This window comes from Arachis duranensis, chromosome 3 (assembly GCF_000817695.3).
Source record: "Arachis duranensis cultivar V14167 chromosome 3, aradu.V14167.gnm2.J7QH, whole genome shotgun sequence".
Lineage (NCBI taxonomy): Eukaryota > Viridiplantae > Streptophyta > Magnoliopsida > Fabales > Fabaceae > Arachis > Arachis duranensis.
Window position 1 is genome coordinate 115557769 of NC_029774.3, and position 11266 is coordinate 115569034.

An 11266-nucleotide genomic window follows, 5' to 3' on the forward strand; every position below is an offset into this window, starting at 1 on the left:
CAGATGCCTATTTATGGATTAGTGAGAATCTAGGCTGGATACTTGGTGAAAAGGAGTTTAGGATGCTTAGTGAGTTTTTATTGCAGTGCATTGTATTTATTTGGCACTTTTACCGTACTGGGAACCCATGGGCTCGGGGTTCTCATTCCGTATATATCTCTTGTTTTTCAGATACAGGTCCAGGTGCTCAGAAGTGAGCTGTGGTTCGTCTGAGAGCCGGCGAAGATCTTTATTTTCTCCACTTTGTGTTTTTGCTTAGAATCTCTCCACCTTTGTTTTGAAGATATTATATTATGTGTTGAACTCTTTTGGAACTTGCCTATAGAGGCTCTTATGTTTCCTTTGGGAGGGATTAGGATGTTCTGTTGTCAACTACTTTCATACTGTACCCTAGCCGGCCTAAACTTCGCGGGTCGCGACTAGTGGCTATTTACTTATGTTATATATATCTATCTGTTATCTATCTCTTAATCTCCGTTATGCCTTGTCCGTATATCGCTTTCGGCTTCACGTTTTATCTTTTCGTTGTCGAATCGTGAGTGATACGTCTTTGCGATTTTATTTCTACTCTTTTCAGGCTCCTCGATTAATACTCCTTTCGAAATTACCTATGTTTATATATTAAAAATCCACCTGAGAGTCGTACCACCGTAATATCATTGACTTATGACTCGAGCATAAGGATTTGAATATTAGGGTGTTACATAAGTTCATTAGTCTTATATGTTGATGATATTTTGCTTCCAACAAATGATATGAAAATGTTGCGAAAGACTAAATAATATCTTTCTAGAAACTTTAAAATGAAAGATATGGGAGAGGCATCCTATGTGATAGGAATTGAAATTTTCCGTTATAAATCACAAGAATTATTAGGATTGTCTCACAAGGCCTATATAAATGAGGTTCTAGAGACGTTCAATATGAAAAAGTGTTCCGCAAGAATTGCACCAATTTAAAAAGGGGATAAATTAGTCTTACGCAATGCCCAAAAAATAATATAGAACGAAAGCAAATGGAAGCAATTCCATATAGTTTTGTAGTGGGTAGTCTTATATATGTGCAGACCTGCACAATACTGGACATTAGCTTTGTAGCAGGAATACTTGAAAGGTATCAAAGTAATGCTAGAATGGATTATTGGAGAGCTGCAAAGAAGGTTTTAAGGTATCTTCAAGGTACAAAGAATTATATGCTCGTGTACAAAAGATCTAGCTAATTAGAAGTAACTCGTTATTCAGATTCAGATTTTGGTGGAAGTGTTGACACAAGAAAGTCTACATTTGGCTACTTATTCTTATTTGGAGAAGCTGTCATATCATGAAAAAGCTCTAGACAAAGTGTTGAGGCAACATTTACTATAGTGGCTGAATTTATAGCTTATTTTGAAGTTACAAATCGAGCTTTATGGCAGTGAAATTTTATTTCAGGACTTGGCATTGTTAACTCAATTGCTAGACAATTGAAAATTTATTGTGATAATTCTATAGCAATATTTTTCTCCAAAAATGATAGAAACTCTAAAGGTGCCAAGCATATGAAAATAAAGTACTTTGACGTTAAGGAGAAAGTTCAAAAATAAAGAGTGTCCAGAGAATATGTTAGAACGGAACTTATGATTGCTGATCCATTGACTAAAGAATTGCAACCAAAGATATTTAAGGAAGATGTACATAGAATGGGTCTTGGTTCTTTTGAATGATACTAACACTCTGAGCTCATTATGTTTACTTATGTGTTTACTGAACTTGATAGTTTGTTGTTTCTAGTTAAAGTAATATTATTTTTATATGTTATAACATAATGATTTAAAAACTTTATGGGACCGATATAAAATTGTTATATATGTAGCTTGTGTAGTAAGATACTAGTGGTTGTAGTATATGGAAGGAAATGCGTTTCATATTTAATACATGACTACCATAACTCGCAAAATATTTTACCATATTGAAACAATTATATAACATGTGAAAATGTAATTACACTTAGGCCAAGTGGGAAAATGTTAAAAGTTTATTGTAAGGGTAAAGTACTAAATTGGTCCCTTACGTTTGGGCGTAATCTTGTTTTGGTCCTTAAGGTTTAAAGTGTCCTATTTGAATCCAAAAAATTTCATTTAGCTTCAATGTAGTCCTATCGTGAGATCAAAGTTAAATAATTAACGGAATGTCCTACATAACAACATTACAAGAATAAGGTCAATAATCTGTAGAACAAGTACAAACTCTAGAGGCACAAAATCAACCGTGGATACATGAATACATTTATTTAACATTCTCGATAAAAAATATTTCATTTAAATTGTAAGAAGAATGATAAATAAATATATTGACGAATCTACAGTTGATTTTGTGCCTCTAGAGCTTGTAATTTTTATCTAAATTATCCACCTTGTTTTTGTATTGTTGTCATATAGACATTTTGTTATTTAATTTGACATTACGGTAAAACTACATTAAATCTAAATGAAACTTTTTTAAATTCAAATAAGATACTTTAACCTTTAAAGACCAAAACAAAATTACATCCAAACATAAAAGATCCAAACATAAAAGACTCCCCTTATTGTAATTAAACTTCTATTATAGTCTAATTGTAACTATTTATAAATTATTAATGACTTAATCTCATCCATTAATACTAATGTTCGATAAACACCTTAGATTTAAAAGTAATGATGCATATAAAGATGATCATCTCTTTCCTGATACACGACAGTTTCTATTTTAGCGGAAACACTAGAAAGGTGAACGTGTCTGGAAAAAAGAGAAAAGGAGAAAAACCAATCTTAAAATCTAACTGTATCATAACCAAAACTCATTATAGCAATTAATCTAGGTATAAAAATCACAACTTTTAAAATCCTAATTAATGGTTCCACTTAAATGAAGTTTACACGCAAGAGTAAAATTGGTTGAATACTTGAATAAACATTCCCGAAATATTTTGCCTAACAAAAATAACCGTGTTCTTCATTAGTCTACCAGAAATAAAATTATAGCAACAAAACTATTAGGACAAAAATTTAATAAAAAACAGAATATGATAAAAACAAGTGTAAAACGCTTTTAAAAAACTAGCTCATGAGGCTTCATGCCTTGCTTGAGGGAAAACCTAGCACCAATATATGCCTTCAAATCTGGAACGCTTTCAATGGCTTTTAACAAAGCAGAGTCCACCATTTTCTGATTATCTTTCTTCTCCTGGGGCAGCACTTTCTTCTCCTGAATCACCAAAAAGAATAGCAGAATCAGCGGACACAATCAATTGAGAAATGAGAATAACATGTGAAAAGTCAGCAAGCAATCCAACCTCTTTCTCTGATTCAAAGAACTCTCCCTCTTCTTTTTTCTTCTTCTTCTTAGCTTCCTTTGCAAAATATTTGTCATCAAATTTATCCACATTAACACCAGAGACATCTACTTTGGTTGATGTACCAATGACGTAGGATTGGTTCACACGTCTCAAAGGCACTCCATTGATTTTGAAAGGGCCTGAAGGGACAAGCAAAAATACATAAGATAGTGAACTACACCTAGAACCTAATCAGTACACCCATGTGCCCTTCAATCTTGAAATCAGTAGGCATCAAAAGTCTGAAGCCAAAGCACACACTATATAACAAACAACATTTGCACCAACATCCAAGTCCAAATGCAGGGATTTAAAAAATAAAAAGAAAAGCGATAATGATAAATGACAGCAGTTAGACCAATTTTTAAANNNCCGGCTAGAAGAATCAGCACTGTTCTAGGAGTAATGCTAGCCCTGAACTCACATAAACAATACCCAAAAAAAAAATTGTATTGTCACAAGCTCCAAAATAGTTTTTTATAAATAAAAAGCTAATAATAAATTAGAACATGTAATATAAGAGTGCATTGTATCACGAGCAATCTGAAATGTACACTACTCATGAAAATAAAATGGCTAAAGCTTAATCCAGATCCTAATTAATTAATAAACAAAACCAAAAATGAACGAAACAAAGAAAAGTAAACGAAATCATATCCAAACGAAATTGATAACGGAAAAGGCACCTGAGCTTGGTAGGTTTGGGCTTGTGCTTGTTGACAAAGGGTTTTTTGACGTCATCAGCAAGATAAAATTTGGCAGGCTTCTGAGAAGGTGCTTGAGGCTTAGGTTTGGGATCGTGGCGAGGTAAAACGCCGCCTTTTTTGGCCTTGATGGCCCAGAGTCCCCTCTTGTGGTACATCTTGGACCTCGAGTACTTTCCGATTCCCCTAATCAGTTCGGGGTTCTGGCTCACCTTCCTCGCTGTTCTCTGCTTCGGCGCCATTGCTGCTCCACTCCCGCTCGCGCTTGCTGCAACAAACCCTAGTTTTAGTTTTTTTTTTCAACGCAGACGCAAATGAAACTCTACGTACCCTCTTCTGTGTAGTAATAAAACGCCTCTCTCTCTAATGGGCTTTAACCCGAAACTCAAAGGGTCTAGTACCTCCAGCCCATGGCCTGTTTTCATTTATCTATGTACTATTTAAAACAAATCTTCTGACCAAAAATCTTACTAAGTAAATGAATCCACACACAAGACCCCAAAAAAAATCCACACACAATGAATTATTTTGGTGTCTAAACAACAAAGAAAAACACAAAGCAAAACACCTATCCTAAATCAGTCAAAATGAATTACAGGAAAGCTTCATAAAGTACAAACCAAATAACATGATTGGGATTACTTCTAACTCCATATCTAGCCATTTCATCTGCAGTTTTATTTGCTTCCTTACATATCCAATCAAATTACACGTATTAGGGTCTTGAAAGCAGCTTCTAAATCTTGTTTACTAAATCAACAATTTAAGATTTACACCCATCACGAGAGTCATACAAAAGATGAAGAATATCCAGATAATTCGTTTCACACATTATGTCTCTCAATCTGCAATTCCAAGCTAAAATAAAACCCTCCAAACTGTAAAAAAACTCACATCGGATGATAGACCAGGGAGGAAAGCTATCAGAACAACCCGCAATCCAATCCCATTAGAATTTTTAATAAGACAACTAAATCTAGCCAAACTCAAATCAGTAAACAAACTAGTATCACAATTAACTTTAAAGTTATTACTTATAGGAGGTTTCCAAGACAAACGATTTCTAAAGATACTAAAAGAAGTAGATATGTTCATATATAACCTTAGATCTGTGATTGTTCTTCTCATGAGAGTAACCACCTTGTGATCTGTTCAATAATTTTCAGTATTAAAAATATCATTACACATATGTCTCTACAACTACCACACTCCGGCTCCTAACGCACATACCGAATTCAACCTGATAAGATGAAATATATTTTGTCAACAAAAAATGTTATGTATATACTAAAAATTAACCATTGAATCAATTATTATGTATTTGTGTATTAATATATGTATTATTCAATTTATTTTTAATATGTATTTTATATTTTAATATATATTTTATATTATTAAATAACTTTTTATGTATAGATAATATGTTATTTTTGTATAGATTTATAAAGAGGATAATAAATGTGTTTATTGTTTAGTAAAAAAAATATTGAAATATTTTGTTATGAGATAAACCTTTTTCGAAAGTTACCAAATGAGAGAGGAGCTATCTTAATTAGTTTCTATCTAGTTTGTTTTTATATGTGGATTTAAGCTTTAAGCCCTGTTTTTAATTTTTTAAAAAAAATTATTTTGTAGGTCCTTATAATTTTATCGAATTTTCAAATGAACTACATTTCAGCTTCTCGAAATCACAGTGGCATTCAAGGTTTCTAACCTGTATGTCTCTTTTTTCCAGAACTTCCTTCACCCTAAAGGGCCCCTTCCAAGCTGTAGCTAGCTTCTCCTAAGTTCCCAAGGTTTTGGCCTCAGCCTGTTTCAGTACAGTACTAAGTCTCCAACCTGAAAATTCCTTTATCGGACTTTAGTATTATATCGTTTGGCTACCATTTGCTTCAAGGCTTGTTTAGCTGACTTAGCTGTAGCTCTTATCTCATCAATCAAAACCATGCTTTCATGAGTTTCCGAACTCCCTGAGAGCATTCTCGGACTAAATTCACCAACTTCTACTGGGATAACTACTTCCTCACCATAGGTGAGTCTAAAGGGTGTCTCTTTGGTAGAAAATTGAGCTGTGGTTCGATATAACCATAGCACTGACCATAACTCGTTAGCCCATGAACCTGAAGACTCGTCTAATCATTTTTCTAACTTTTTTAGGATTACTTTCTTTCTAGCTTCAACTTGTCCATTTGCTTGTGGGTGCTCAATCAAGGCGAATATTTGCCGAATTCCTAACCTGGTTAACAGTTCTCAAAACTTGGAATCTAAAAACTGACTTGTATTATCTGTAACCACGGCCTCTGGAATTCCAAACCTCATAATAACCTCCCCCAAATAAACTTACGACATTGAGCCAAGTTGATACTTGATAGTGACATGGCTTCAATTCATTTTGTAAAATAATCTATAGCTACTATGAGACATTTCACTTGGTCAGGCCCTTGCGGGAAGGGTCCCAACAAATTCATGCCCCACTTGGCAAATGGCCTTGTTGGAATAATGGATACAAGTTTGTGAGGGGTGCTTGATGAAGGTTTCCGTGTAGTTGGCATTTTTCACACCTCTTCACATATTCCATGGCATCCTTGATAAGGGTAGACCAATAATATCCCGCTCGAATTACCTTATGAGCTAACGATTTACCCCCCAAATGATGTCCACAACAGCCTTCATAATTTTTTTGTAACACATATATTGTTTGTTGAGGATTTAAACACTTTAACAGTGACTGGAACACCCCTCTTTTGTATAACTGTTCATGTATCATGGTATACTTAGCTGCTTTAAATCGCAATTTCTTAGCTTCCTTAACGTTACCAGGTAAAATTTCATGATCTAAGTACGTGCATATAGGGTCCATCCAAGCACTAACACCGGAAGAGTGTGAAATCGTGATATCGGGTTTTGTTACAGAAGGCTCTGTAAGAACCACTTGTATCAAACTACGATTTCCACTTCCGGACTTAGTACTTGTCAGTTAAGATAACACATCAACTTGTGTGTTTTGTTCCTTTGGCACATGTTTGATAAGAAAGGAGTCAAATAATTGTACCTCTTGTTGTACCTTTTTCAAGTACTATTGTAACAACAAATTTCTTGTCTGATATTCTCCGTTAAATTGGGATGTTAAGATTTGTGAATCACTGAACATAACGATAGCCATTACTTGTAACACCCTAATTAGCCTAAGCCTTACCTCGCATCGTAAAGCAAAGGTTAATCAAAGGTTACGACAGTACTAAGATCATACATATAATATATAGGAAGAATTAATATAGTCTAGGAGCCCGATGAAGGATATAGTACAAAACAGGATTTAAAAGCGCAAAACGTACTAACGAGCTTCTAACTTAAAGCACAAGAAACAGATATAATATAACAAAAGATAAGAGTATGATAGTATAAGAACCTAGCCAGGGCTCGTGGAGTTTAAGCCGGCTAGTCATATATACAGACAAAACAGAATCTGAAGTTTAAAATAGCTTTTATAAGTTTTTCTCTCTCAATACAAGCCTCTAGGCAAAAGCAAGATACAAAAGTGAGAGATATGTAAACAGAATAAAAAAAAGGACTCCAAAAAGTATCCATGATCCTCCACTTCTGTCACCATCAGAGTAACTCACCGAGGTGGATTGCGACCTGCATCTGAAAAACAACAACAGAATATGGTATGAGAATCGGAGGTTCTCAGTATGGTAACAGTGCCTAGTGATGTAAGATATAAGATTCTGAGACGCCAAAGGCAATCCTAAACTTCATATTCATCACAAAATTCATCTTAAGACATAACTAAAACATTAAAACATAAATAAAACCCTAATATAACTTAAAAGTTTAACATAACTTAAGGGGCAATCTAACTTAAGGGATTTTCTAGTCTAACAGTTATCCGCTGTCCCACATCCTTCACCAACCTATCATCTGTACGATCTCGTTGCCACCGCCTTCCGAGCCTCCTCAGTCCCAGTAGAAAGTACAATTATGTACAATGCAAGTAAAACACAAGTATTGGCATGTGAGGCAAGTAATTCAAGTAGCAATTAGGCATGTTATACAATTAGGCAAACAATTACAAGTCGGCAAGGCAAACAAACAGATAGAAGATGCACATGATGAATGCCTGTCTTATTGGCTGTGATATCACATTGTCGGTTCAACTGCCAACCCAACACATCTCCATGGAGATGTCGCCCTTCGGAATCATCATTGGGAACTCCCGAGATATGGTGTTCGCCACACCGCCCAGGATTTTGTGCCTGCACACTCTATTGATTCGAAGGGATGCAAGCGGGATACTCTTGCCACCGACCTCATATCTCAACGCAAGCGGGACGAACCACTGCCCTTACGCCGCCGCTGCCACCTCGACAGGTGGGATCCAACAGCCGTCCCTGCCGGACACATAGCGTCTCAACAATCTCAGTATAAAACAATAATTCAGTGGTTTTTAGAAAAACATTTTTAGTATATCATGGATCCATCGTTTCAATCTGAATCCTCGGCTCATTTCAACCACTGTCAGTTTAAATTTTTCATTCCAAACTCAGTAGTTCATCAATTTCTCAATTCATATGCCATTCTTCCTTCTCACTCCACCAAACCTATCCTCAGTACACCAAAAACCTAAGCCTTCGTTCTCTAACTTTTTAAAATAATACCAATTTAACTCTTCTAGGACCTTCCCCATGTTTTGATACCCAAAATTAAGCCCAAGAGTCTTAAAATAGTGTCTCAGAAGTGTACAAGCTTGTTGAAAAGGTGAAATAGTTTAAAAACAAAGTTTGAGTTGTAAAACAGGGCATGTGCGTACGCACAGGGGTGTGCGTGCGCACGCCCAAAGAGATTTTCAGAAAGTGTGCGTACGCATAGAGGTGTGGGTACGCACAAGTACAAAATTTCACAATTCTGTTCGCTCGCTGTGTAACGCCCTCAACAGACTGCCCTTCCCAACGTGTACGTGCGCACAGGGCTGTGTGTGCGTACAAGTTGTAAAACTCCATTGGTTATGTGCGCGCACAGATTGTGCTAGCGCTCTAAACAGAAGGCATTCCCCTGTGTGTGCGTACGCACAAGGCTGTGCGTGCGCACATACCAGAAATCACAAAATTCTGCAACATTGCAGAATTTCAGATTTTGACACCAAACTTTTCACAATCATATCTTCCTCTACCAAAATTGGATTTCCACAAAACTTAAACCATTTTAAAGCTTGTTCAATCATTTTTCATTTGGTATAAAAAGCATTGAATTTCAAGCAAGGTAGCTCAAGATATTATTCATGGAAGTTCACCAAAATTTTAATTTTACCAAAAGTTCACAAAGTTCAATTTTCCACAATCCTCAACCAAAATCAAACCAAAACCCTTCCAAACTCAATTTTACATCAAAATCTACCCTTTTTTTTGTCATAATTCACCCCTTATTCAAAATTTCCACCCACATTACCATATCATCAACCTCAACATCACATATATCATACTGAATCATTTTTCAATCCACACAATCATTCATCACCATCATATCATTATCAATCATCATAATTAAACTCATTCAACCTCCATTTCACTCTTCAATATCACTTTATCAACATTACATCATAATTAATCAAAATAGCCAAAACTCATCAATTCATCAACAATTCCAAATCATCAAATTACCACACATTATCATCCCACAATTTCCAACAACCAATTTAATTCAATCATGTCCTATAGGTCACTAGCCTAAGTGTCCAGAAATATTATATACTAGATAGAGGAAACCAAAATCATACCTTGACCGATTCCCAATATGTTCCAAAACCCCAATTGAGCACAATGTGAGCTTTCTACCACAATCCAAGCCTCCAATCAACTCCAATCAAGCACTAACAATCACCAACAATATCCAATAATCACAAGTTCAAGCTATAATACACATAATTTACAATAATTCAACCTAGGGTTCATCAAATCCACAAAACGACAAGAGAGTTGATTTGCTTACCTTACCCAAAGCTGATTGAGTGCAAACCCAATAGATTTTCGAAATTACAAAATTACAAAATTTCACTTAATCCAAAGCCCTAGATTTTCGAAATTTTGAAGAGAATAACTGAGAGGGATTCGTGATTTCCTTACCATTTTTTTAGATGGGTTATGCAGAGCTCTTCGCGAGAAACGCGTGGCCGCAAACGATACGGCAATCGGAGCTCCGTAGCTCAAGATATGAGCTTGAGAAGATGATAATGAATAGTATTTTCTCTTCTCTTCTCCCTCTTCTCTTTCAGCTGGTGTGTGTGTGTGTTTTGAGAGTGTTAATGGCTGAAAGAGTTCATTAATTGGCCTATATATGTTGGGTTTGGGTCCAGTCTAACCCGTTAGTTTTTTTAGCCCATTTGCCCAACTTTGGGCCAAACCTTTAAAATTAATGTCCGGTTTTCCATTTCTAATATTTTTCTAAGATTTTTTACTGTTTTAAATTTTTCTCACACAGTACCAGACAGACTTGGACCGGTTCAACCGGTTCTGCTGCCAGTTTGCGATTTTTTTCGATTTTTCGCAGAAAATACATTTTCTGACTAAAAAAAATCTACTGAGTCCAAAAATCATATTTAAATCCCCTAATTCTCATTCTAAATTCTCAGAATCTAATTTGGGCAATATTAATTAACTAATTAGATGATTAATTAGTCGCGATTCTTACATTGCTCCAACATCCCGAGTTAATGCCAGATCTGCAATTAAAGCTTCATATTCAGCTTGATTATTGAAAATGGAAAAATCAAATTTGATTGATGCTTCGATCACCATATCGTCACCCTTAGTTAGGATAAGACTGGCACCCTTATTTTTCATATTAGAACTCCCATCAATTTGGAGTGCCCATTCTGATACGTCGGGTACTGGGTGGGCCATTTCAGCCAAAAAATAACTATTGTCTGGGCTTTAGTGGCCAAATGTGACTCATATTGTATATCGAATTGAGACAATTCTATAAACTAACTTACCATCTGACCTGTTAAATTGGGTTTTTGTAGTACCTTTTTAATCGGTTGATCGGTTCGCACTATAATTGTATAATTTTGGAAATATTGATGCAACTGATGTGCCAAAGTAAGTAAAGCAAAGCCAACATTTCTAATTTCAAACCTTAATTCAGAGCCTTGGGCACCTTACTAATAAATTATACAAGTAGTTGGTGCTTATTTTCATTTTCCAAAACTAGAA

General features: G+C 35.4%; 1 protein-coding gene across 1 annotated transcript; it reads right to left on the reverse strand.

Annotated features, from left to right (window-relative positions):
- Positions 1 to 2891: 2891 nt before the first annotated feature.
- LOC107480371 (60S ribosomal protein L6-1-like) lies at positions 2892 to 4300 on the reverse strand. The gene is made up of 4 exons (XM_016100500.3): positions 4041 to 4300; positions 3713 to 3768; positions 3313 to 3542; positions 2892 to 3224 (listed from the first exon to the last, which is right to left on the reverse strand). Exons 1-4 carry the CDS (start codon positions 4298 to 4300, stop codon positions 3069 to 3071), a joined length of 702 nt encoding a protein of 233 aa, XP_015955986.1. The 3' UTR covers positions 2892 to 3068.
- Between the last annotated feature and the right edge of the window lie 6966 nt (positions 4301 to 11266).